The sequence below is a fragment of the Mauremys mutica genome, chromosome 5 (assembly GCF_020497125.1).
Source record: "Mauremys mutica isolate MM-2020 ecotype Southern chromosome 5, ASM2049712v1, whole genome shotgun sequence".
Taxonomy (NCBI): Eukaryota; Metazoa; Chordata; order Testudines; family Geoemydidae; genus Mauremys; species Mauremys mutica.
Window position 1 is genome coordinate 32,190,915 of NC_059076.1, and position 27,743 is coordinate 32,218,657.

At 44.0% G+C, this 27,743-nt stretch overlaps 1 protein-coding gene across 1 annotated transcript in view; it reads right to left on the reverse strand.

Moving 5' to 3' along the window:
* ALPK1 (alpha kinase 1) overlaps positions 1-22,112 on the reverse strand; it is a 39,498-nt gene extending 17,386 nt beyond the window's left edge. Inside the window, exons 1-4 of the mRNA XM_045017565.1 lie at positions 21,947-22,112; positions 16,162-16,316; positions 3,784-3,982; positions 996-1,055 (exon numbers count right to left, since the gene is read on the reverse strand). Of these exons, the coding sequence (XP_044873500.1) occupies positions 996-1,055; positions 3,784-3,982; positions 16,162-16,316; positions 21,947-22,067 (535 nt within the window). The 5' untranslated portion in view covers positions 22,068-22,112. The remainder of the gene's footprint in view (positions 1-995; positions 1,056-3,783; positions 3,983-16,161; positions 16,317-21,946) is intronic.
* Positions 22,113-27,743: the final 5,631 nt, after the last annotated feature.

The following is a 27,743-nucleotide window of genomic DNA, read 5'->3' on the forward strand; positions in this document are numbered from 1 at the left end:
GCAATACTGCACATCCTTCCACCCGTAAAGCAAGCTCTGACTCCAACTGTACAGTCCTCTGAGGGAGAGAGTAATGATAACAAATAAGTATTTATAAAAATTCTAAAAGCGTTTTAAAATAGCACAAGAAAATTATGACCTTTAAGTTCAATATTTCTGACCTTTCCAAGGCTAGAAACAAGTGCTGTGAAAGCTGGAACTCTCTTTTCCCCATCGGTACAAATCCTGCATTTTTAGCTCTGATGGTCACTATATAGTGAAACAATTATTATTGGCACAGGACACAATATTCCTCATTTTGTGCATAAAACCCAAGTGATTTTGGGAGGAAAGAGAAACATTTCTCTGACAATCTGATTAAAAAAAAAATAAAATCAGTCAATTGTTTGAAACTGGTCAGAGGTTTAGAATGTTAGAAAACTCCCATGGGAGAGAAATTAGCAGGCAGGGTGTCAGTGATGCAGGCAAAGGTGCAGGGTACTTCGCGACCTAAGTAAAGGTTCGCAGAATCTGGGCCCCCTGAATGAACTAGGGAACTGTGAAAAGAGAAAGCTTCATTGTCCACATATCTCTCTCTCTCATGGCAAAAAGCAGAGAGAAGGGGAAAATGCAATTTGCGTACCACATTTTTGGGCATTAAAATAAAAATTAAAAAGGAAATAAATACGAACAACAAAGGGGCTTTTGTGGGAGTTTTTGGTGCACAAGGAATGCATGATCAAGCTGAGTGAGAACATCACAATTTAAGACCCGATCCTGCAGGCACATATTAGTTATCAGTATTATTTCTTATCAGGCTACTACTGTTAGCAGCACCATTGAATTCTGGCTAATATTGGTAGGAAGCATTATGCCTGGTGTAAGTCATTGCAAAATCAGGAGTTTATTGAGGTTTGTGCAGTGAATGACAATATTTAAAGTTTGTGTGAGTGTGGCAAGTGATACAATTAGCTAAAAAATGTATAAGCTTGCCAAAAATGATGACTTAGACATACCTGTTGCTCCATTGTCATTTATAAGGCTGCTTAGGATATACTCAGCTTTTAAAAGTTTTCCTGAAAAAAGAACCCAAAAAGATAGATGAATATAAAAATGCATTATGTAATACAGACGGGATTGAATTATTTATGAATAAAAGTCTGTCTATTCTAGTTAGTCTCCATCTTTCTAATGCATTCACTGTTCATGTTTAAGTGTTTTTAATTCTACATTACTGAAATGAGGACTGCTGTTAAACACGCACAGATAGACTTAAACTAGCGGTCAGGAAATAAAGGACATGCAATTTTGCATGCACAGAAACACAGAAGAAATGGTAAAGTAGGATACTTTATAGCTAGGATACATGCACTATTTTGTACTTAGAAAATCCTGTATGCCAAGTTAACATGTATTACTTTACAGCAGCAGTTCTCAGACTTCATTGCACCGTGACCTTCTTCTGATAACAAAAATTACTACACAACCCCAGGCGGTTGGACCAAAGTCTGAGCCCACTCGAGCCCCACTGCCCTAGTCCAGGGAGTGCTGAAGCCCAAGGGCTTCAGCGCTGGGCAGGGGGCCCAGTAACCTCAGCCCTGCTGCCCAGTGCTGAAGCCGAAGCCTGAGCCTCACCACTCAGGGATGAAACCCTTGGGCTTCGGCCCTGGGCCCCAGCAAGTCTAACGCCAGCCCTGGCAACCCCATTGTATTCATGTGATATGCTCAGTACAACGTGTTTGTAGAATTGGGCTAATAAATACAAAAATATTTGTTAACAGAAAGAACAATCCCTAGCAGAGTTATGGGCCTTGCCTCATTCCTTCCAGTACCGTAGATATTACAATCATGTAGGTCTGGCCCCTACACAGCCACCCAGCTGTGGGGAGGGAGAAATGCACCTTACACAGAGCTGCTTCTGAGACGCTCCCTACAGGGGGCTGGCACCTAAAGGAGGGCCAGGAGCAGGTAGGTGCTGCGGCTGTGCCCTCCTCATGGGCCACTCGGCTGGGCTGGCTGCTCATAATGAGGGTAGTATGCTGAACTCGTTAAAAAGCCTCAGCTTGCCTGTGGTGCTCCACCCTTCCCATAACGTAGGGCTGTGCTGAACAGGCTGAGCTCTCCACTGTGCCATCCATGCTGCCTCTGCCCCCACCCTGAGGTTGTGTCCTCCGAGGACAGGAAAAAGTGGCAGATAGTGGAGGAAAGGAGGAGACTGTCCGCCAGCAGCTATGGTTCCCTGATCCCCTCTACTCCTCGTCGAGGAATAGGGAGCTGCTCCCGGGGATTGATCACAAGCACAGAGAAGTGGTTTCGGACCAAGGAGGCGTGAGGAGGTTAGGCTGCTACATCATTCACAGAAGAGGAGAGAGGAACAGGGAGGGAACAGGCCCTGAGCTGCTGGTCTCTTTGCAGGCTGAGCGGCTCCATGTCCTTCTACACTCTCTCTTGCGAAAAATGTAGTTGTCCCACCTGCTCCCTGGGCTCCCCCTCTGTTCCTTAGAGGGGAGGGCTAGAGAGGAGCAGGGGCTGCAGAGAGAGGTAGGGCAATAGGACAGACTTAATTTTAGGGGTGGTGGGAGGAGGTCAGAAAAGCTAAACTGGGGAAATGCATGGTCTGGCCTGAATTGTACTGGGGGCAGCCTGGCCAGGGACCATCCCTTCTCCCTAAATCCCTCTCCCCATGATGCCCCCAACAAACCCAGGCAGGCACCCTCTTCCCAAACCCACCAGTCCCCTGAGCAACCTGGGACAACTATCCCACGTCAGTAACAGATTTAAGAACTGGGTAGGTGGGTATCTTCATGCAGCAAGGACACATCCTAAACACAGGCTTTACAGGGGGAAAAAAACAGTAAAAGCTGCCAGTAACAGCACAGCATTCAACAAAACACAGGTCTTCCACATCTCAGCACCCGTTTCAATGGCCTGGGTCACACACTGGCAGGTTTGAATGCTGAGAGAGATGCCGTGAGGCCTTGTTTTGCCACCCTTATCACGTTGAGGCAGCTTTGGCTCCACAAGCAGTCCAACCGAAGTCAAGAGAACTGCTCATGTGATTAGAGTTATATGTCTGCAGCACCAGCCCGAAGTATGAATATTCTGGTGCTTAGACACCACAGCAAGGGGAGCATTAGAAACACATAGAGAGAAATAAGGTAAATTATAGTTTCTCTTGTCATTATTTTACCAAAAAAAAAATCATGTAATTTAAATTGACTTGTTAAAACCAGGCTAGATTCAGTCAGCTTCTCCTTTTACCTTTGGTCCTGAACTAACGGGAAGATACTTTAAAAGCCATTCAGGTACCATCCACGCTCCAAGAACGATGGAAAAAAAGTACCAATTTACATTAGTGGGTCTGTCAGCTGCATTGTTTGCATAGTCAAGTGGCCCTACTGAAAAAGCGGCTGGGACAGTGCAGAGAAAATGCCAGTATTCTAATCTACTTTTTAAAGGCTCTTGGTCAAAAGTATAGCAATTCAGATACCCCTGTTTGAAACCAGCAGGCCAGATTTGTTAAGGAACAAAAGCTCCAATTAGTATTTTCCACACCCTTTCACAATTTTCTCTACTGCTTTTGGCTCTGAAACCCTTTATGCCAGGCCCTTTGTGCTGGCAAGAGGAGGTGGGCGGGGGGGAAGGGGGGTGGGATCTAGGTTTGAAAAGATGGCACTGGGATCATAGGAATGTCATCCCCAGAATAGGACAAAGTATCCTCTTGAAAGTCAAGTAGCTCCTAATTAGAACTGAGCTGAGAAAATGGAGAGAGAGAGAGAGCGAGCTTAACAAGAGTTTTGTTACCTGTATTTACAGAGATGCGAGCTAGGCGAATAACCACCTGAGGGGCTATTGGTGTGGCTGGCTGCAACTTGTGCAGGCCTTTGGCAATCCGAAGAAGTTTGCTGGAGGCATCCACCCAATATAGGAATCGGTCAATCAGGAACACAATAGCAGCCGCTGTTGCACAGTCCTTGACCATGATGGAGGCTTTCAAATAAACCTGAAAAGAACACCAAAAACAGGAGACAGCCAGGCAGAAACAGGAGAGGTAAAAGAAGTTCAGTTAAGTGTTTACAGAAAATACTCAGGCTTAATAACTCTTTGCGGAATAGTGCTGCTTACATAACACTATGCACTAGACCACATTTTCAGTCAAATTGTCTTCCTTATTTGCTATCAGACAGTCACACCATTTTACAGAGATTGAAGAAATAGACACTACGAAAAACAAATATCTACTGGTTGATAAAATACTGTATGCATTTCTCAATCTGCTTGCAATTATTTTGTTCCTGGGCTTTTGGTAAGGGTGATAGTGATTAAATAAAGTTTATTAGTATTATAAATATTATTTCTGTCTATTTTGTGATTCATTTTTTTTTTAGCATGGAAGCTTCTGGTTGGGTAGTTTGTTTTGTGGGTGTGTAATGTGTCCCTATTTTGTCTTTTTAATAGTTACACTGCTCCTAGAATGGCAGTTAAGTGCTTTGTAAATAAATTTAAATGAACAACAAACCAATTAATAGTCATAATGGTAATGTCTAGCTCTTACACTGCTTGACCTGGAGCAGTACCGAGCACCCTCCCAATTTCCATCTGATATCACTGAGAGCTGCAAGAGCTCCGCATCTAGTTTGTGCAGCAGTTATCCATAAATCTTCAAGGAATTTACATAGGTGGGTAAGTACCGTTAGTCCTATTTTGCAATTGGGAAACTGAGGCACAGAGAGGTGAAGATGAAAACAAAGTGCCTCAGGCTACTTATTTACATATGTGTAAATATTTAAATATTATCCAAATGAGTGGCCTGATTTTCAGTGTTGCTGAGCTGCTGGAGTTCCCATTAGCTTAAATGGGAGCTGTGAGTGTTACCTCCAGAGTTTCTTTTCCTTTTTTCCCTAAAAGTCCTGTAGGAAATTATGGCCTCTCAGGAGGCAATCAGCTCTCTGCGGGATCAGCCTTAAATATAAATAACTGGCATTAATGCAAATTAAGATTGCAAGATCAAACACTCCTTTATACATCACAAAGAAGCAAACAGGGCAGAAGTCCAATGTTTTTTCCTTTGCAGGTCACCTTTAATGATTTTTAAAGCAGTATTAAAGCAGTCCCCTCTGCGGCTGATCCTTCTCACTGGCATGAGGAATCAGCCAGAGTTCCTGAAGGAGCATGCTGTTAGGGGGAAGGGAGGCCAGCAGGGTAGCAGTGTGGATGCACAGAGCCTCTGTGGGTGTCTAGAGAGCCATGCAGATCTTGGGACATCTGCCAGTCTAGGGCCCAAACACTTTGCCCTTTCGAGGAGAGTTGGAGGATCAGTCCCCGCCTCCCCCTCCTCCCTTCCCTCCAATGAGGAAAAGAGCTCCACAGGCTCAAATTAGGAATTTCATACCTCCTTTGAGGGTTTCTCTTGTGATGGGGAGAGTAGCAGCCAATGATCATTTCACTGAAATGTGTACATTACATGATTATTGTTATCTGAGAAGCAGGGCAGAGTGAAGGACTAGTAAACCATGGTAGAAGCCTCTTTTCCTATCTCAGAATATCACTCCGGGAGCACAGGTTGTAGGAGGAATGTAAAGGAGGGTGAAATTATTGTCCCTTCCTTCTCCTCTGAACTGTCTTTTAACTGGATCCTATTCTATAGAATTCCCATGGGTCACACTGTCTCTTGGTCTTAAGCAAGAGAAAAGTGAAAAGAGTTGTCGTCACAGAGGGAGGAAGAGGGAGCGCAGGTCGCTTCAGGAAGTGAGAAGAGACTCTTGCAATACGGTATAGTCAGGGTTTTTATACCAGGGTAGCTCCATGACATCAATAGAGTTACTTTCGATATACACTGATGCAACATCAGGCTCAGGCTCACAGAGGGGATCTTACTATTCTGTCCAGTTTTTAAATGCACAGCTTGCTATGTAACTCTCACGTGATGAAGAAAGCAAGGCAGGGATGGTTTGGATAGGATATGATAGGATAATGGTACCAATCAATAGCAGATATTTGCTATCTCCCAGCTTTTCCACACTTCAAGAAAGTGTTATGGTTTTTTTTGTTTAACTTTTTCCTGATCCAGAGAGGGGTGTTTGCTGAAAGGATGGCACTTGAAAGGGATTCCCCACTCCCTGTGTGCACATGCTCTACTTCTGCCTGTCCACAACGGAGGAATCCCTCTTTTTAAGCACCTGTAAACTGACCCTGAAAACTACCCATTCTAAATGCTCATGAACACACCATATATTTAAGCACAGAGCATTGCCTAATCTATTTTTTCTCCCCTTCTTCCCTTAATAGATTGGAGCACAAAAGCCTGAGAGAGGGTGACCTACCAAACAAAAGGGCCTTTGAGTTCCTAGGAAAAGTAGACTTGGAGGAGGATGGAAGGAATCCAAGTGGCCCTATTATTTCCACTTGCACTAATTAGACATTTTTCTGTCAGCTATTGAGCACTGCTGAGAGGCCAAACTCACTGAATTCATTTCTAAAGTGTTTACAGAAGTTTGCATCTGTTTGTGTCTCTTCAGGAGGAAAATAAGCACTTCAATAGCATTGTGAAAAATCTAAACGAAGCATCCTATTCTGGAGGGCCTGGCAGCCTTGCAGCTGCATAATTTAGCTCTCTGCTCAAAGCTGAAGGCTCTTGTGTCTCTCTCCAAAACCAAATGGACTCAAAATATAGAAAAGTCAAGCCCGGGGGAGAATCTCCACAATTTTTTAAAAAAAAGGAACGGTTGCATGCTGTGTGGCACATAGTAATGTAGTTTGCTGTCAGTCTTTGTAATTAAGTTCCTGTGTTTCTACCAGTACACTGAGAAATTAATACTCACTTCTTTCATTTGTTGCCAAATAGCATGGCTTTAAAATTCCTTAGCATCCAAAGATAGTGCTGGATAACTGCCATGCTGGGTATGTACACAAAAACATGTGTAAAGAAACTCTCGAAACAACTTTGAAACAAACTGAGACAGAGGACCCAATTCTGCTCTCCATAGCACCATTATAAACCCAGAGTAACTCCACTGACTTCAAAGGTGTAACTGCCTAACCGAGAACAATCAGAAATTCAGATCTGCTGCTCAGACATGGACACTTAAGCCCCTTTGTCCTTCGTTGGGAGCTCTCTCATTTATTATATTTCCTATTGTTATCATTTTAGAGAGTGTCTGTATGTGTCTAGATCTAGGGGGAGAAAGGGAGAGAGAAATAAATACACACTTTGTTTCCACATCTGTTTCCAGGCAGTGAAATGCATATGTCTAATTGAGTTTATGATACAAAGAGGAACCTCATAGCTGGGAAGCGGAGTCAGGTGGTGACGGAATTAAGTTTGCATGAGATTTCTCTACATGGTTGATTGGGGAAAATGTAAAAGAGCCTTTACTGAAAGTGAAGGGCTTTTGCTTAACAGCAGTGAGTGGACGTGTGTGCTGTTTTCATGGTTTCTTGCATTAGTGCTACAGCTCTGCCCCACACAGAGCTTCAAGTTTGGGTCCCAGCTTTGGGTTCAAAGCCATGACACCTTCTTTGCACTGACACTGGCAGCTGTTCCCAAGACAGGACACAAACTCAGAACCAGAGCCATCTGGCACTAGACCTGGCAGGAACTGTGTCAAATGGATATTACTGGTGTAGTAATGAATGAGGAGGAGGCGGTGAAGAAGACTGGGGAACCCTTAATGTGATTACTGATTTAACAGGAATTAAAAGCACAAATAAATGAAATACTGGTTCACGCATATCTGTCTATTTATAAAGTGATGAACACATAGGTAAGCATTCCATGAAATGAGTGTCTGTCTGCAGACTCAGGAAAGTTCACATTGGGAAAGATGCCTTTGCAACTAAAAGGGGTAGAAACGTAGGCAGCTAATAAATGGCTTAATTTTCAAAGATACTGAGCACCATTAACTCATCCTGCATTCATCTAGGTGCCTAATTAGGGTACTATGTGCCTAGTTGTAGGCACTCATGTTTGAACACTTCAGCTTTCATTTATTTTGTTAGTGAAAATTTAAATTCTTCAGAGAGATCCCAAATACATGCATCAGGAAGGAATTTTCATGGTGTATATTTCCAGTGGCTTCAGTTATATCTCCTAGATCTTTTCCTAAATTGACACACAATTTACATCTCATCTATGTATATAAATCCTAAGAAATTGCCTATTACTTGTTTATATTTCTTCCATCCATCTATATCAGCTGTGTGCCAATCAATCAATGAAGGGCCAAAGCATTGAAGGATATGGCATTGAAGGACTTGATTAATGCACTGTTAGCAAAGCCCATCTTCTCCAGTGGAGACTGGATCTGCTGGGAATTGTTAACCCTGTGGCACTGCACTGGGTTTCTCTGTCAATCTCTGTTAACAATCTAACTGTAGAATAATATAGTTTGCATTTCTGTATAGTTCCTTTATCTGCCAATCGTATAGCCCTCTACAAACACTAATGAATTAAACCTCACAGCATCTCTGTGAGGTTGCTATGTTCTCTAACACCCATTTTACATATGGGTAAACTGAAGCAAAGAATGCATAAATGACTTGCCCTAGTCATATAGCAAATCAGTGGCAGAGTCTGGAATAGAGCACATGATTGTGGACATCTAGTTCCCTGATCAAACTGGTAGACACCACTACCTTTCTTCTTATATAACTTCTGGGTCTGCTGATACAAGCCCTAACCAACTCCCTTCTGAGGTCATTGAGAGTTTTTCCATTAATTGATTGGGCCTTTTATTAGTAGCTCCAGATACAAAGGAATTTAAAGCCCTGGAACAGCTTTATTTTTTGAGTAAATGTATTCCTTCACCATATGAGAACTAAGTTCTGGAACAGTTACAGCTTTCAAGAATCAAAAACTCACTCTCTCTTTTCAGCTTAATTCTCTGGCAATTACATTTACTATATATTTTTCATTTCCTGCTCTACACTTTAAAAGCACATAGACTTCATACACATGACAACACAGGGATAAATATTCACTTGTGAATCTCTGAGGCTATGTTGCCATTGAGGAATTCTGAGGATGTCAGAATCAGGAAAACAAAGCTTGAGTCCCTTTGGGCATTCACCATAACCCTGGGAAGATTGGTTACTAAGTACAGGGAACGCTTGGAAAATGTAAACTGCTATGCAAGTGCTACGTTTCTGCCTGCTAGGAGAGGAAAGATAGTCCAGTGGTTCGGGCACTAGCCTGGAACAAAGGAGAGCCAAGTTTGATTCCCTACTCTGCCACAAACTGCTGGCGTGACCTTGGGCAGGTCACTTAGGTCTAGATCCTCAAAGATATTTGGTCACCTAACTCCAATTTAAATCAATGGGAAATAGGCCCCTCAATATCTTTGAGGATCTGGGCCACAGTCTCTCTGTCCCACAATTCCCCATCTGTAAAATGGGGACAATACTACTTCCCTATCTCACAGGGGTGTTGTGAGAATAAATCCAGTAAAGGGGCATTTAAATATATAAGATAAATGCCCACTGAAATCACTGGCAAAGCAACCATTTACTTCAATGGTGCTTTATGATCTGAATTTATAATTCCTTCCTCCTCCTCGTCTACCTGGTCTAACAATTCTCAAGATATGAGCCACTAAAATCCAGTCCGAGTTGAAGGTGGAGGCAAAATGCATTCTGGTAGTCAGAATAATGTGATTTTAAGATGTAATGTTTTGTGACTCACCAGGGCTTGAAGATACTTCCATACTATTGTTTGAAAACTGGCAATTAACAGGATTAATATATATTCCTCTAGGTAAACAAGATATCATACTTTTAAAATGTTTCCTACAGTGTGGTTGTAGCCATGTTGGCTTCAGGATATTATTAGAGAGAAGGTGTGTGAAGTAATACCTTTTATTAGACCAACTTCAGTTGGTGAAAGAGACTAGTTTTTGAGTTCCACAGAGCTTTTTTTCCGGTCTGTGTAGCTGAAAAGCTAGTCTCTTTCACCAACTGAAGTTGGTCCAATAAAAGATATTACCTCACTCACCTTCTCTCTTTAAATACTTTAAAATGGTCATTGGTCACTCAGACTAATAGACAGATATACTGTGGCAATTTACCAGACAGGGCTAGATGTTTTCAGCATTATCACAAGTACCCTCGGCTAATTTACCAACAGGTAAACTGTTCTTTGATCCAACAGATCAGATGGGAAGTTTTGGTTTTGTACGCATTTCAGTTTCCTGAGCACTGCGAATCCTGGATTAGAATTAGAGAGCTGGCATTCTCTGATGCTTAGAAAAGCTGTTCTGTGATATTTCACAATTTAAAAAAAGACCTGGGATGCTAGAGATGTAGGCATCCCTAGAAATGAAAGGGAGCCTGTGATGGCATGAATTCCTTCTTGTGCTCTGCTCAGCACCACATAGAAACAAAACTACAGTTCTCAGTTACCTGACTCTCCCTTTCACTTGGCTCACCTGAGGGAGCTCTTAGAACGTAAGTTAGGTAGCAAAAGGTCAGCGTGGACAGCTAAAGACCCAGGGCCAAGAGTTAGGGCTTTAGATTATAATGCTCTTTGTTACCTCACCAATAGGTACAAAAAGGAGAAAGCTAAATACTCAGCTCCCCCTCTTTCCTGCTGTTTCAAAGGTTCCCATCTCTAAAGTGTCAAGCACACCTGTGACATCTTAATCAGGACTGTTTCTCTAATGTTAGCCTCTAAACATTTCATTAGGTCAAGTCATTAGGAAAGCTTATTCAGTCCTCATTAAGGCACAATTCCCAATGACTTGAATATTCCCATTAACTTCATGGAATTTTGCCCACGTAAGGGCTGAATAAGCTTTCCTGAAGTTAAGGTTCAACTAGTTCCCATTTCAATAGCTTATCTTAGACTCCCTCCCCCCAGTCTCTCACTAACTTTGCCTTGGAAAATTGTTTTGGTCTGAAAATTGCCGCAGGGACTGTCTACTTGTGTGTACAGGGCCTAGCACCTTGTGTGGACCCAATCTTGGCTGGTCCCTTGATTCTACGAGTCTATAATAGGAAAGAATGATCATTACTTGAAACTGACTTCTGTTTAACGCTGGTCTCCATCTAGTCAAAACTGGCTTGCTCTTACCCCTTCCAGCTTTCCATGTAGTTAAATCTCCTTGAAACCTCATATGCTGGCTACATTTGAAAAAGAAAACAGATTTTCAATAAGCAAAGTTATTAACGATTCTTGTGGATGGTTTAGAGAAACTCTTCTTTGCCCTGATGCCTACAAAAAACTTGTCAGTGGCTAGGCTGCTGCTGAGACCACTGCCCAGTATTGTCTCATTATTTCCTTGTCTATCTGTACCCATTTGCCCTCTTGCTCTTTGGGGGCAGGGACTATCTTTTTGTTCTGTCTTTGTACAGCACCCAGAACAATAGGATCCTGGTCCATGATAATTACAAATATTTAATATAATAAAGACAACAATTAATATAACAGGGTGCAATCCTGCTCCCATTAATCTCATGGGATATTTTTGTCATTTACTTCAGTAAACGCAGGGTATGGCCCTAATCCAGTAAATCACTAAATCACATGAGTAGTCTCACAAGATGACTGCTCATGAGCATAAAGTTGTCCCACAATGAAACTACTCACAGACGCGCGTGTGTGTGGGCATGTTGCCCTCTATAGGCTGGAAGCAGAACATAGGGACATTTTGATAGCTTACAGCTGACAGAGATGGTGCAGAGTGCTAATATAAGCAGCAGAAGTCTCAGGTTTTGGAACTGAAGGGCCAGGAGTCCTGTCTTAGTCCTGCATGTATGTGTGTCTTTCTTATGGAGAGGGCATAATCCTTCCAGATTTAAGGTTGCTACCATGGTCTGACAAGGGAAAACAAAAGCAGTCTTATGAGTAAAACAAAAATCCTGATGCTTCCAAATGTTTGGGGTTTGGAAGCATTAGGATCTCACTGACAACTGGAACATTTTTTTGGCTTTAGACATAGAGAGCTCCATCCTGAAGTTTCTACTCAGCTCAAATACCCCCTTCCTGGGAATTTTGGCTAAAGAAGCCTGCAGGAATGAGGTCCATTGTAGCTAGCAGGGGGATATGCTCACTATTAGCTAACCACTCCTTTAAAAACCTGTTTGTCTGTTTAAAAAATATGAGAAACGTTTTGTTGAGCCAATTAAATTGGGATGGTCATTCGGATATGCCTGGAAATTTTCATCACAAGACATTTCTAAGAGATGCAGGGGAGATTCCCATTGATTTTGGCCTAAATAGGACGTAAAAAAAAAACACGGGGGAGGAAAATAATCTTTTAGTCATACTGGAAAAGCAAAAATTCTGAAACAAATACGAAGCAAAGCAGTTTAAAAGGATGATGTAAGCCATCTCACCTTGACAGGTCACACAAACTATTTGTGCCTCCTGCAGATGCAGCAGCCAGGAACTGATACACTAGTTTTAAAAATGTGAGAATAAGCCAAATGCTGAGGACCAAATTCCAATACACTTACTCCCTTTGGGTAGAACCAAGAAATCAACAAACTATTCACCAAGTCAGTCATTACACAACATGAGTAAGGGAAGCAAAATCTGGCACTTCATAATAGCAACAACGCTCTATGGTAATAATGCACTTTTCATTCAAGATCTCAAAGTACTTTACAAACCTTAGTTCGTTAAAATTAACAACTTCTTCTAAATGTAATAATTTAGAATAAATGCAGATGAAAATTGTTAAAAGGTTTTCCTCAATATCTACAAAGGCTTATTTTTCTTTCAGAGAATTTAATTATCTCTTTGTCCTCCACATTAAAAAAAAAAGTTGTTCAGACTTTTATCTTTCCTCATCAAACTGTAAACATTCCTTTTCAGCCTCATTTTTCCCCAGCCTTTGATTCAAAGAGCTGAAGGAGCTCTTGCTCTGCCTTGAAATTTTATTTAAAATTAAAAAAAAGGGGGGGGGGGAGAAGGAGGAAAAAAAATCCCTTTTCCTGACTAATACTAATAATACAGGTCAAAATGTCAGTCGATCTACAATTAAATGGAAAACAAAAAAGGTTTTCCCTTTTTTCCCCACAGTACAATAGCACTGGAATATAAATTACCGATGAAGATGAAATAATACTTCAAAGCACACGGGGAAGGGCAGCACAGTGTTTACAAAGTATTTTCAACGGCACGATGAAACATTGAAGAAGACGGTAACCCATGGATTTCAGGGGGTATTGGTGAATGGTTTAAAACTAGCATGCGGTAGGATTTTAGGTCCCTATAGTCTATGACCCCATGATATGCTTTGTTTAACAAGGGCAGCTGCAGTTATCAACAGATGTTTCGGCAATAAATAATTGGTATCATCTCGGAAAAGACCCATCTACCTGGGGAGCGGGCATAATGCTGAAAACACTGCTCCACTATTACAGCCACATTAATCTCCTATCTATCCAGGTTTCTCGGGGAGTTTACTGCAGGTGTTTATCCTGGGAGAGAGCAGACAAATGCTCCAAAGTTAGAAAGCTTTGTGAGGATTGTAAAGGAGGTCGGCCTCTGCCATAAATTTCTGTCTAGGGCCACACACACCAAGCGAAAAAAGAAAATACCAAAATAAATTGAGAATTACAATAAAATCCTCCTTATCAGTGGAGCATACGAAAGCAAACACTCCCCACTTATTAGTAACATGTAAGGGGTTCAAGTCAAGCTTCCAATTTTCTTTTCTTAAAGCTACTTGTGCTGATGTGTAAAAAATATGATTGAAGTTCCTGGATCCAAAACTTGATGGCTGTACTCAGGCCTGACTCCCAGTGAAGTATACAAGATCAAGAATGGAATCCTGGCCTCAGTGAAGTCAAGAAGAGTTTTGCCATTCATGTCAGTAGGGTCAGGATTTCTCCCCAGGTCTCTGGGGCCTGACTCCCCTTTCACTTGCACCAGTGTAACTCTGCTCACTACTCCTCATGTACCTCACTATAAGTGAGAGAAAACTGGTGTCCCCTCATCTTTAGTTTAACTCTGTTTTTAAATAGGCACCATGAACCTAAATACCACACTTGACTTTAAAATAAACAAATAAGCAACACTTAATATTTCTATAACTGGAAAAAGCGGTTTTTTTTTATCCAGTTTGTCTAGCTTGAACTCATCACCTTCCAGGCTTGGGTCTTTAGGCAGCAGATATTGATTGTTTAGGGCTCAATCCTACAAACTCTTTCTTGGGTGAGTAATCCTTACTCTTGTGAAAAGCCCCATTAAAATCAAAGGGGTTTCTTGCATGATGCAGAAACACATTTTTGCAGGTTTCTGTTGTGGAGTTTCATCCCAAAACTGAGGGCCCAATCCCACATGACCTCACTCATGTGAGGAGTCCTTACTCTGCGCTATCAGCCCCATTGAACTACATTTTAAAATCAGGTTTTATGAAATATTATATAAATATATATTTCAGGATTTTATTTTAAATGTCAATGTAAAGTTTTCTGGGAGGATTTAAACATTCTCCTCTGTTGCTGGAAACATGAACACAACAGCATCACAGTAGTGCAAGATCACTGGAACGTTAAAGGAGCTAATAAAGTGAAAGTGACTAATCTATTATTATTAATTTATTGTTTGTATTACTGGAGCAACTAGGAGCCCCAGTCATGGATCAGGACCCCATTGTGCAAGGCGAAAACAGAACAAAGACCGTCCCTGCCCCAAATGCATCAAGTGCAAAGATTAGTAAACAGCATAAATGAAGTAAAGTTATTTTTATGTTTTTGTTTTGTATTAATGAACAAATCTTCCATGTAGGCATATTCCTGCCCATTTATATAATTAGTTCTGCCAGAGGGAATACTATCAAAGCCCTTTTAGATACTTTCTTTCCTGTACCATTATACAGTAGCAAAATATTTGTACACATGGAGATGTCACTGCTTCCACCCACTATATCCTGCTTGGAGCCTTTCTGGGATGTCTACACTGCAATTAGACACCCATGGCTGGCCCATGCCAGCTGACTTTGGCTGGCGGGGCTTGGGTGAAGGGGCTGTTTAACTGCAGTATAGATGTTCAGGCTCGGGCTGCAGCCCAAGCTTTGCGTCCCTCCCATGTTGCAGGGTCCTAGAGCCCAGGCTCCGAACTTCTACACTGCAATTAATCAGCTCCTTAGCCAGAGCCCCACCAGCCCGAGTAGCTGGCACGGGCCAGCCATGGGTTTTTAATTACAGCATATACATACCCTCTGATGCCAACCTCCTGCATTGTCCACCGGGACTCATTTCCCCACTATGTGCTGTGCTCTGAAGCCTGGTCTACACTGGTGGTGGTGGTGGGGGGGTGTCGATTTAAGTTACACAACTTCAGCTACATGAATAACGTAGCTGAAGACAATGTACTTAGACCTACTCACCAGTGTCTTCACTGCGATGAATCGACTGCTGCTGCTCCCCCGTTGCCTCTGCCTGCACCTCTCACAGCGATGGAGTACAGGAGTTGATGGGAGAGTGCTCGGGGGTCAATTTATCGCATCTAGACTAGATGCGATAAATCGACCCCCACTGGATCAATCGCTGCCCGCCGATCCGTCGGGTAGTGTAGACATACCCTGAGTTAGGCTATTTTGCCCCACTATCAGGCACAGCAAGAGCATCTCTTAACAGTTAATTTACAGGCTCTCATTGGGTTGCCAGCTGGGAATGGGGGTGAACATCATCTTAGATTTCAAGTTCAAGTCTGAGTCTCAGCTAGCCCACAGCCCAGAAATCTAACAGTAAGGCCTGATTTTGCTCACACTGACATCAATGGAAGAACTCCTATTAATTTCAATGGGAGCAGGACTGGGCTCCCAGTTTCTGAACAGCAATATTATCCTTTAGCCTTCCACCTGTCATTATGTCTAGCCTATCTAGAGATTAGGTACTCCACGAAGAGTGATGTCACAAAGCCACAAAGTCTCCAGGATATGGGTTCATTAAAGTCACAACAGGAAAGATTCTAAGCTGTTCATACTAGTCGGAACCCCATCTCATCTGGGGAATTCAAGGAGGGAAGCAATGGGAGTCCTATATCTAGTCTCTGTGTGATTGGCCCTTTTCTGATAGCTGCTTCCTCAGATCAGTTCATTAACAAAGTCATTGTCTGCTAAATTACAGTGAGGAATGGCATCATCTGTGTAGCAGTAAATATAGAGGACTAGGGCACTACACACTCAAGAATTGCATTTGTAGATTTTAAAGGAACAGGTGTGTTGAACTTCATACCAGTAATTCATGCAGCCTTGCACTGATCATATCTTGCAGGTTTGTTTTGTCTTCTGGGCCTATGGCTTGTTTGTATTGCCACTTCTCTGGCACGAAGGGCCACTTCATTTCCTTTGCCTCTTCAATAAGGGTCCTTAGATCATCAGGGAGCGAAGCTGAAAAGGTCAAAGTGCAGGTAAGGAAATTGCAGATGATTCAGCCTCTGGTGTTATGATGTAGCATCTAACCTGCAAAAAGCATTCCCTTGCCTGCACCTCTTCTCAGTCACTACAAGCTGTTGGTTTTTGTCACAAGAGTAATAATGAGAGGGGTGCGTCTCATCATTTGCTCTGCTATGCCCTGCAGGTAAATTGGGGCTGCCAGCCATTAAAAAGGTTTTTAGCAGGAAGTAAAACACTTTGGTGGCCGTCTATGCGTGAAGAACTAGAGAAAGAAACGTAGGAAACATTTTCCCCAAAGAACGGGGTTTTTGGCTGAGTGAATTAATCTAACAGCATGGTAAACCTATCCCCTTTGCTAAAGACTATTAGAAATCTGCTAATGACTAAAAAGGACTAAGATATAGAAGGCTTGGAAAGTTTGTTAAATAATTCTTCAATATCCACATTTGCCCCACACACATACTCCCAGTACCACAGTGAAAGGAGTAATAAAACTCAGTTATGTAGGAAAATGAAGAAGAAATTATTCAGTCCATTTGAATGGCTGATGTATGGCACAGGGAATTAATTCTCTACAAATGCCCTGTATTTACCAGCTGAAACTGCATCACCCATACAGAAAATCCATGGACCAAATCTTCATCTGCTATACAGTAGGGTAGTTCCTTTGAAATCCATGGAGCGATATGGATTTACACTAGCTGAGGATCTGGCAAAATGTGCCTGTACTGTTATGCTTCATTTTCAGTTTATGTTAGAAGTCATAATACTCCATAACATATAGGGGAGAATTTTCAGAAGTGTTCTGCATAGATTAACTCTGCTTCTGCTGGAGCCAATGGACCACTGACTTCAATGGAAGCAGAATTAGGCCAATTTTACATTTTTGAATTCCCCATTGGCAGTGCCTTACATCTGAGGATCTCTAAGTCCTATTTAAAATAGGTATTGTACAGATGGGAAAACTGAGGCACAGTGAGGTTAAAGGCCTGATTTTCAGAGGTGAAGAGCACCCAGCACTACCATTGACTTCAAGTGGTATGTTGCATGCTCAGCCCCTCAGTGATTTGCCAAAGGTCACACAGTGAGTGAGTGGCAGAGTTAGGAATAGAATAGACGAGGCATGAATCCAGGTCTCATGACTCTCAGACCCCTGTGCTAACTACCAGAACTTTATGACTCCCACTGCTAATAAAAGTGGATTAGCCAGGGATTATTGACCAGCTGGGGTTAATGGCAATCATCAGCTGCGTATCTAGCCCCAGCTGGTCATTGATCCCCAGGAAAAATCCTGTTCTGAGATCATCATTACTTAATGAGATAATGAGCTAAATGTACTTTTACATTTCTACAAAATCATGATATCTTAGAGATAATAAATTAAAACCTACATTTCTTATCCTTATTAAAGTCCACTTACTGACAGTGAGATCTATTGGGCTGTAGAATAGTTTTCCTTGGAAAATGATGGAAGCCCTGACATTCAGGGCCAAATTTTCAAAAGTTGCTTTTAAAATTATGCCCACATTCTCGCACATATTATCTCACTCAAGTGACGTTGCACTGCAGTTATACGTTGCTAGCACCCCACAAGCAGCCAGGATTCCCCAGTGTTCTGAAGCACTGTCTGGGCATTGACTGTATCATTCCCACGGCTCCACAGGCTGGCGGAGAGTGAAGGCACGGAAAGGTGGCTCAGTGGACTGGACAGAGGGGATGACAGCTATGCAGCATACTCACCTCTTCCCAGTGCCAACAGCAACTCTCTGATAACAATTGTGGTAACACATAAATAGGATTGAGGGAAACTTGGCTGACCACACAGAGGACAGAACTAAGATCCTGCCTTTTTATGTACAGTAGCCTTAACAAACGAAGAGGAAGTTTCCCCTGGCCGAGGAGCATGCTGGAGCCTGCTTGGAGACACTGAGTCCCAGAAGGTGCCACTCTGGTGTGCTCCCAGGCTGTCCCATGTGGCTGACAACTCCAGCAGAGGAGCTTCTCCCAGCTTCCCCTTCAGCCCAGAGCAGCAACAGCAGCAGAAGAAGAAAGAGGTCAGGCAGGCAACCAAGCAATACCTGCAGAGATGCCAGAGTCAACTTTTCTGCCAGAGTGACTTCTTTGACTGTCTACACTGGGGGGCGGGGGCAATCTAAGATATGCAACTTCAGCTACGAGAATAGCGTAGCTGAAGTCAACGTATCTCAGCCCTGGTCTACACACAGCCCCTGGTTCGAACTAGGGTACGCGAATTCAGCTACGTGAATAACGTAGCTGAATTCGAACTACCCTAGTTCGAATGACTTACCGTCCAGACGCCGCGGAAGCGAACTCCGCGGCTCCAAGGTCGACTCCGGCAACTCCTCCTGCCGCGGTGGAGTACCGGAGTCGACCGCGGCGCTTCCGGAGTTCGAACTATCGCGTCTAGATCAGACGCGATAGTTCGAACTCCGAGAAGTCGAACTCGCCGCGTCGACCCGGCGGGTAAGTATAGACGTGGCCTTAGATTGACTTAGAATCGCTTATTTTGCATCCTCGCGGCACGGGATTGACGGCCGCCACTCCCCCGTCGACTCCGCTTCCGCCTCTCACCCTGGTGGAGTTCCAGAGTCAACGGGGAGCGCATTCGGGGATCGATGTATCGTGTCTAGACGAGACGCGATACATCGATCCCCGATAGATCAATCACTACCCGCCGATCCGACCCTCAGACATTTGCAGTTAATGGATTTAACAGTTGCTGATATTGACTTGCTGCACCCCACCGCTTGCAGCTTCCCAACGTTGCCATTCTCTCCCTTTCTTCTTCCTCATCTCTCCCCTCCACAATAAAAAAAAAGCACACTGAATTAAATAATACCAACATTTAGAGGACAGTAACAGCATCAAGCATTACAAAAGTAATAAGTAATGTGGTTTGGGACACTCGCAGGCAAGCTCCCTAAGACCATAACTGTATTACTGTTACTCTCAACTCCAATGAAATTTAAATTTGCATTCAACATTTTATTTCAATTAGGCCCTGATCCCACAGGTGGACTCTGTTCCCATTTGGATGCAATAAAACGCAAAGGATAGAATATGGCCTAATTCTTTCCTATTATCTTAACCAAATGTCCTTAATGCTGCGTTAGTTAAAAAAGAATTTAGGATAAAATTTCCAAAAGCACTGAAGTCACTTTAGTGTCATGAGCACTTAGGCCAAGATCCTTAAAGGTACTTAGGTGCCTTACTCCCATTGAAATCAATGGGAATTTTCAATGGGAGTAAGAGGCTTAAGTACCTTGAGAATCTGGGCCTTACGAACCTGTCTCATTGAAAGTCAATGAGTCTTTTAGGTTGTCTTTGGGAGCAGGTCTTCTTAAGCATTTGTAATGTGCCCAGTACAATGGGGCCTCCAATCCTTACTGGAGCCTCTGGATGTGACGGCAATAAATACAATTATTGTATTGTGTTGCATTGTATCATCATCTATGGAACCACAAAATATTGCAGTGGCAACTATAAATAATTCTGCACTCTTCAGCCAAAATCCAAGCACCAGCAATTTTATGGCATGGCTGTGTTATCACTGTAAGCGATGTAAATTCACAGCTAATTAGAGGGGCTGAAGAAGGAGATGAAACTACACTGAAGCTGATTTGTAGGATTTATAAACAAAACAAAAAACCTTAAGTAAGGTATGGTGAGGATTCTTTTTTCCCCCGATTTGTGTATGTTTGGTTTTCAGTTGTTCCTATGTTTGGTCTGAAAAACCAGTTTGACAAAGGCAACGTCTGGGGGAGGGGAGAGAAGAAAAACCCTCAGCGTTTGTGTTCAGAGAATCCCCTTGGCTCAAACTGCTGCCATAAGTGACCCTGTACTAATGCCATTCTGTTGGAAGCACATGTGGGCTGGATGAATCAGTTATATCACAATCTGATTGTTACTGCTGTTTAAAAGCCACCTGCCATAGGAAAGGGGATCTGCAGCCTGAGATCATCCAGCCAACCTGCAGTCTGTGCCCTCCAGTAGAATACACACACAGACAGCAACTATGATTAGGTATTAATATTATTATCACTGCCCCATTGCAAGTGGATTTTCTTCTTTTAGCCAGCCCACGGCAGCCGTTCCTAAGAAAAGCCTGAGCCTCACTTCAGTCTCTGATCACTCACTTCCTGAAGCAGTTTACCTGAAGGGCCATGTCTAATTTAGTAACTATAAGGGCACTGATTTACCTTATCTGGAACTAAGCTGATTATTTCTCATGCTTTGTGGCATTTAATAGGAGAAAAGAAGAAGAGAAGGATGAAGAAGAAAGCGCTACCTGATTAGGAGTTCAAGAGCCCATTCTAAAGAGTGATAAAGCTTAAAGGAATTTGTGATGAGAAAACAAAGTACCCTTTGTAGAAACAGAAAAATCTTCCCGTATCTATAACAGAAACCTATCCACCACCCTCAAACACAACCATGCTCAGAAACTAACTGAGGTGCTTGATAGCCAGCTGACCTCCCAGTAAGATCATGGGTTTGCAAATCTGTTCCAAGCAGACTAGAATACCAAATGGGTCAAGAATGGACTAAATATTATGATGATTGAATCACTCATGCAAAGTGGGGAGAATGCACTGAAAGCATATAGTACCAACTACAGACAAGTGAACTAGTTGGCGAGAAGCACATGCACTCTTCTATTTAAAAAAAATGTTTTTGGTGCTTTTTAAAAATCTCAGATTCAACTATTAATATTTTCCTTTGTATTCACGGCATGAGTGATTTTTCTGTGCGGCAAAACAGAATAGGCATACTCTCCAGCTGGTGACAGAAAGAAAGACACTCAGAAAACAAATTCAGTAATGAAAACTCAAAAGATTTCTTTATGTGCAAAATAAAAGGTTGGGTAGCCCCTTAGAAAGCTTATTATAGAGCGAACAGAACTAACAGTAACGTTTGGCAGGTTCTCGTGTCTAGTGCAAATTTAAATTTCACTGGAATTGAAACAATTCAGAACATCAACCATCACACAATGCTGAAATAAATGCTAGCTCCTCCATAGGACAGGCAATGTAAAACTCTTCCATCTTAGCACTCATTTTGTATGTATTTATTCCAAATATTAAATGACAGAGGTTATTCTTGCAATATGGATATTGCAAGTGTTTTTCTTGGAACACCACTTGTAGAGGGGTTGCATGTTTTACAAGAAAGAGATTCAAACGGTGAGATTTTTTTTATGAGGAGAAACTGTTAAATACATAAGCAACAGACAAATTCCTAGTGAAAGGAAAGTAAATAAGTGCCAGCATTCAGAAATTGCATCTCTTTTTTTTTTTTAATAATTGAAATTTATGTGCATCAGCAAACTTTTGGGCATTGTTCTTCCCAAACTAAACTGTTCCTTATAGGCTCATGTTTACTGAAGCCTAAAATTGAAACTGACAGCAATTCACTGCAACAAAGTGGGCTTCTTTTCGTGCCTGCCTGTAGCCCACATCCCATTCATGCCCTAGAAATCCAGTCATCTCCTGACACTCATCTGCTGGGAGAAGAAAAATAGGACAGGGATGGGGATGTGTCACTGTGGCAAGGAAGTTCACAGCAATCTGCTGGCTTGTTTCTGGGGCCTCTCGTTGAGACCTCACCTTTGCACTGCTGGTACTCTCTCTTGTCTTCCTCCGATGCATCAGACATCTTGGGTGAGAGCACATCCAGAGCTTGCTTGCACTCCTGAAGCAATGTAGCCACGACTTTTTGATTATTCATGATGCCTGCTCCCACTCTGCTGCGAATCGGGCGTCCCTGGGTGAGCAGTGATCAATTACCTAGGAAAAGACACAAATTCTAAATGAAAAGGATCCCTTCAAGGCTGAGGTACCTGGCGAACAAAAGAGAGGGAAGATGATTAACTAAAGCATCATCAATTATCTGTGAGACTCAAGCAGGGAGAGATAATAGGGGAAATACATGACAGCCAAGGAAGACTTTATTAGAGGAGTGTGTGAAATAACTGCAGGGTCTCTGTGACAAACTGTGCAAGGCAAACATCTCTGAGGTACCAGAGTGCAGAGAGAAAGGGCTTGCTTTTCAATGGAGCCATAAAATCACAAGCAGTGAAGTGACTAGCTGGGGTGCACTGAATCCCTTTTCACTTAGGAAACTCACGCAGTCAAGTGCTTTTAGTTTGAACTGAATTGCAGACCTTTTAACACAGAATTACAGTGAAGCGCCACATTTTCAAACACTTGCTGGGTGACATGGCATATGCTTACTGGAGCCTGCAGGGAATAGTTAGGCTGCATAATTTTTACTCATGGGCATCCTAGTATGCAGCTCTCTCTTATGCATCCTCCCAGCAACTTCTCTAATCAACACCACACGCTGCTAATCCCCCAATACAATATTCTCTCTAAATAATATCTTGAAAGGAATCTTTCCCGGCATTCGAGATTTCAGAATCTATATCTAGAGATACTAGTGTTTGCTTCAATGACTGTCACCACAGTGTGACATAGACAAACTATGCACAAAAAATCTAGCTTGAAATTACAGAAAACTATGGAATGAGTTCAGCTATAACAACCACCTTAGAACATAGAGGGGGAAGAGGACTGGTTTTTATATTATAAAATATAATATAAAATATAATATAATAGAGGGGCTGGTAGCACTGCCTGTTATTAGGATTGCCTGACATTTCCCATTATAAGATCCTGTTTTCAGTTGCTTATAACTTTGCCGAATGTAAACCATTTTGGCTGAAATTTTCCATGCTGGCAGTCTGCCTCAGACTGGACTTTTTTAGAAAAATTTCAGCTGAAATGGTTTGGCCATTTCCAAGAATCAGATCAGAGAAAGATATATTGTTTTGCCCCTGTTAAATTTTGGTGACCTTCACTTTGACAACTTCTAGTGCCCATTTTGGAGCAGGGACTTGAAGTTTGGCATGGGGTGGCCTTTGTGTCAGGGATGAGCCTTTTGATGACCCTCTGAAAATATTCCAAACTTTGGCCAAGTTATAAGCCTTTGAAAAATTGAAGTTGACTCCTGCTCAGAAGAGACTTTGATTTTAGCAGTGAAATTCCCCAAAGATTCCAATTGTACCAGGCCTGCTCCAATTCAAGACTGAGCAGAGCTTTCCCTGAATTGCATCTCAGGGCTGCTACAGTCTGGGCCTGTCAATGACCCAGCCCCTCTATTAGGCCCAGGCAGTTTGGAAGACAAAGTTGTTTGATTCGAATGCAGAGGGGACAAGAGGGGACCTGCAAGGGGAGTGAGGGATAGATTGGGAGATTGGACAAGGAGCCTGGGAAGGAAAATTGAGACTGGAAAACATGGGGAAGGGGAAACTGGAGGACAGATTGGGGGAGGGAGACAGATTGGATGAGCTAGAAGGAAAGGTACTGGGACTTGCTGGTCAATGAGACTGGGTCAAAAAGATGGGGTGACCGGAAATGGCTAGATAAGGAGAAGCGTGGAGACAGGGATGGGAAGTCCAAAGCGATGTTGCCTGATCTATTAATTGTATGTTGATTATATTATTAATTTAGTTTCCTTAATTAGCACTCTGAAGTTTGGTAGGTTCTTGTATCAAGATCAGGCCCAGTATTATCAGAACTACTGTTGTAACCATGCACACTGAGGGGTCCTAATGTAACATGCACACTCTGGTTCATAACAGTTTTATTAATACAGTTAGCAAATTCACAAACACTCCAACCCAGCAAAGCAGGCAGAAAGAAGATAAAATGAGTGGAGCATCCATATACTTATCCCCATCCCTTGCAAAACAATCTGAGTGTTAGTTGTCTTCTTCCTCACCATCTCCAGTGGTCATCATCCTGGCATCTCCCAAGAGCTACGTCTCTCCCTCTCAAAGCACACAGGCTGGGATACAACTTTCATAATGTGTTATGCTGATACCACTATGCCTAGTGCATATTTAGTAGGGGTTTCAGCCTCTTTTCCTTATTTATAGCTCCTCATGGTGCTATGTTGGGGTACCCGTCTCCCAAAGGTTACTAATCCTTTCCCACATGCTTATTAGCATGTGTGTCAATTAGTTTACCATGGCATTCTTGTGATCAGAGATCAGCTGATGTTCCTAACTAAAATATCCTAAAAAAAAATCCCATCTTGTGATTACCTATCAGCAGTTTAGTAATTACAGCGTTCTATTTTGTGATTCTTATCCTCTAGCTTACTCTTGGTTAGCTACTTATGCCAAGGGTTTTTGGGCCTTATGCCTTAATTAGTTTGGCTAAGCTACTGTTTTACAAGCCTTGAGGCTTTGTAGGCTCATTGCATTACTCCCTTCACTTGTACACAGGCTTCCCCTAGCACATACCTACACCTATAGGCTCCACTGATAGACCTAGGACTTTCTGGGCAAGTAGACTGGGACTGGTATGAAAACCCTGAGGAGCGGAGGCTGGGACTGGTTAGGTGAGGAGAATGGGATTGGGACAAGGAGCAAGGATTGAGGAAGAGACAGGGCCACATTGGAAAGGATGGGGCAGAAATGATCACATTTTGGGGGCAGAGCAGAAAAGTCTGTGCCCACTGGAGCACACTCCCCTACAGAGCCTGGAATGGAACCCAAGATCTCTGAGTCTCCCCACTCCTCAGCGGTCAGCAAATATTCATGAAACCCTGGCAAACTCTCTCATCCCACGCCAATGCTGGTCCACATACAGGATGACAACCTGCTACCGCTATCGTTTATTCCCTTAGCTCCACTGGCAGAGGTCAGTGTAGTAGCTCTAACGGTTCCAGTTCTGCTGATGACCCATGTGGATGCCAGTATCATGCCACCTGATGAAATTTTTTGGTTTTTTTTTTCAGTTTGGAATTTACACACAATAAACTATGTGAATTAAACATTATTAAGGTTGCAAAGTCGAGCACTCAAAAGTCAGGAAATACCAGAATAAAGTTGCCTGTGCAATCTTTTATCTGCATTTGTTGCAGAAGCTGGAAGATGAGTAGTGAATGAGGCAAAGGATTACAGGTAGAGAAAGGATGGTCTCGTGGTGAAGGCACTTAAATGCTGCAAAAAACAAGCATAAATCACTCCCACATTACTCAGGGTTTCATTGATTTATGAAGCATGTTCTTTTTGCAGTTACAGTTCAGGACAGAAACAGGTGGCAGATTCTCAGTTTTAAGTCCTATACCTCTAGAACAGTCTCCTGTCACCAGCCTTCTTTATGTTAACAGGAGTTTTGTTCACTTCACATGAACCCACTAAAAGGAATTACGACTTCAATAAATTCATTCTAACAGCTAATGCTTGAAAGTGAGTCAGTGGAGGATGAGATGCTCACAAATTTGGTGGCTGTTCCTGAACAGGGATGGGTTTTTCACAGCAAGTCTATAGAAGATTGCCCCACTCCACCAGTGCTGTCTTCTCCCTAGTGTTCATCAGGAATGGTAGCAATAGATATGGGCCTGATCCAGTGCTCTGCATTCTCCCAAGCATGCAGAAGAGTCAGCAGAGCTCCACTGCCAGCAGAGGATGGGGGAATGGCAAGGAACTACTTTCTGGGCATGTGATTTCCTTAGCTCCCCAGGCAGAGGGACTGCTGGCTGTTCTTTGGAGACAATGGAAGAGGGAGCTCTAATGCTCCCTGAGACTGTGGTCCCTCTAAGGCAGGGGTCTCAAACATGCGGCCCGCGGGCCGCATGCGGCCCGCGGAGCTCCCCAGGGGAGCTCCGCAGGGGCCCCCAAGAGAAAAGCGGAGAGCCTCGGCGCATAGAGCGCCGAGTCTCCGTCCGAGCGCCTGAGCCCCGCCCCGATCCGAGCCGCGTGGCGAGGGGGCGGGGCTGGGAGCTCTGGGCTGAGCGCTGCGCTCGGCGTGGAGCTCCCTGCCCCGCCCCCTCACCACGCGGCTCTGAGCGGGACCGCCGGCGACGCGCTCGGGGAAGGGGGGGGGGGACGCGGGCCCCGCCGGGGCCGGGCCGGGGGAAGGAAGCGGGACCCGCGGGGGCGGGGCGGGGGGGGGGCACGGGAAGCGCTCAGGGCTGGGGCAGAGGATTAGGGTGCGGGGGGATGAGGGGTTCATGATGTGGGGGCGCTCAGGGCTGGGGCAGAGGATTAGGGTGCGGGGGGATGAGGGGTTCATGATGGGGGGGTGCTCAGGGCTGGGGCAGAGGATTAGGGTGCGGGGGGATGAGGGGTTCATGATGTGGGGGCGCTCAGGGCTGGGGCAGAGGATTAGGGTGCGGGGGGATGAGGGGTTCATGATGTGGGGGCGGGGATGATCTGGTCCTAGTGCCTGCCCTCCGCCAGTACTGGCAAGGCAGGCTTCCCTTACCCTGAGCCTCTCCAACCCCAAACCCTCAGCCCCAGCCAGAGCCCTCATTCCCCCCGCACCCGCATCCTCAGCCCCAGCCCTGAGCACCCCCACATCATGAACCCCTCATCCCCCTGCACCCTAATCCTCTGCCCCAGCCAGAGCCCTCATTCCCCCCGCACCCTAATCCTCAGCCCCAGCCCTGAGCACCCCCACATCATGAACCCCTCATCCCCCCGCACCCTAATCCTCTGCCCCAGCCCTGAGCGCCCCCACATTATGAACCCCTCATCCACAGCCCTCACCCCACACTCCAAACCTCTGCCCTAGCCCTGAGCCCCCTCACATCATGAACCCCTCATCCACAGCCCTCACCCCACAGCCCAACCCTCTTCCCTAGCCCTGAGCCCCCTCGCATCATTAACCCCTCATCCACAGCCCTCACCCCACAGCCCAACCCTCTTCCCTAGCCCTGAGCCCCCTCCTGCATCATGTACCCCTCGCCCTCAGCCCCACAGCCCTCACCCTGCACTCCCTCCTATCCCCAAACTCCGTCCCAAAGCCTGCACCCCCACCCCCTGCCGCAGCCTGGAGCCTGCATCGAGCACAGAGCCTGCATCCAGACCCCCTCCCCCACCCAAACTCCCTCCCAGAGCCTTAGGCAGTAAATCTAAGTGCGTGTTTTGTCCTTTGAGTGAGGTGCATTACTGAGTGTATATATTTATTAAAACTGCGCGCGCTTAGGGGAGGAGGTGGAGAAGAGACAGGGCAGGGGCGGGGCCTCATGGAAGGGGTGGATTGGGGGTGGGGCCAGGGGCAGCAAGGGGGCGTGTCAGTGATGCGGCCCTCGGGCCAATGCACTAGTCCTCATGCGGCCCTCGGGGTCATTTGAGTTTGAGACCCCTGCTCTAAGGTCTGCATCACTCCACAATACAGGGCTACACTAAATGACACAGTCTAGCTTGGAGGCCTGGTCTTCACTACAAAACATTATGGTGAAGACTCCAATTAACTTATAGAATACTGACCACAACCGTGCAGTCAGCATAGATAAAGCACAAAGCCTGTTCAGCATCACGTCAGCTAGTCATGTTTAAACCCTAATTTAGCTGTTGATAACTTAAAAACAAACAACAACAATCACCCT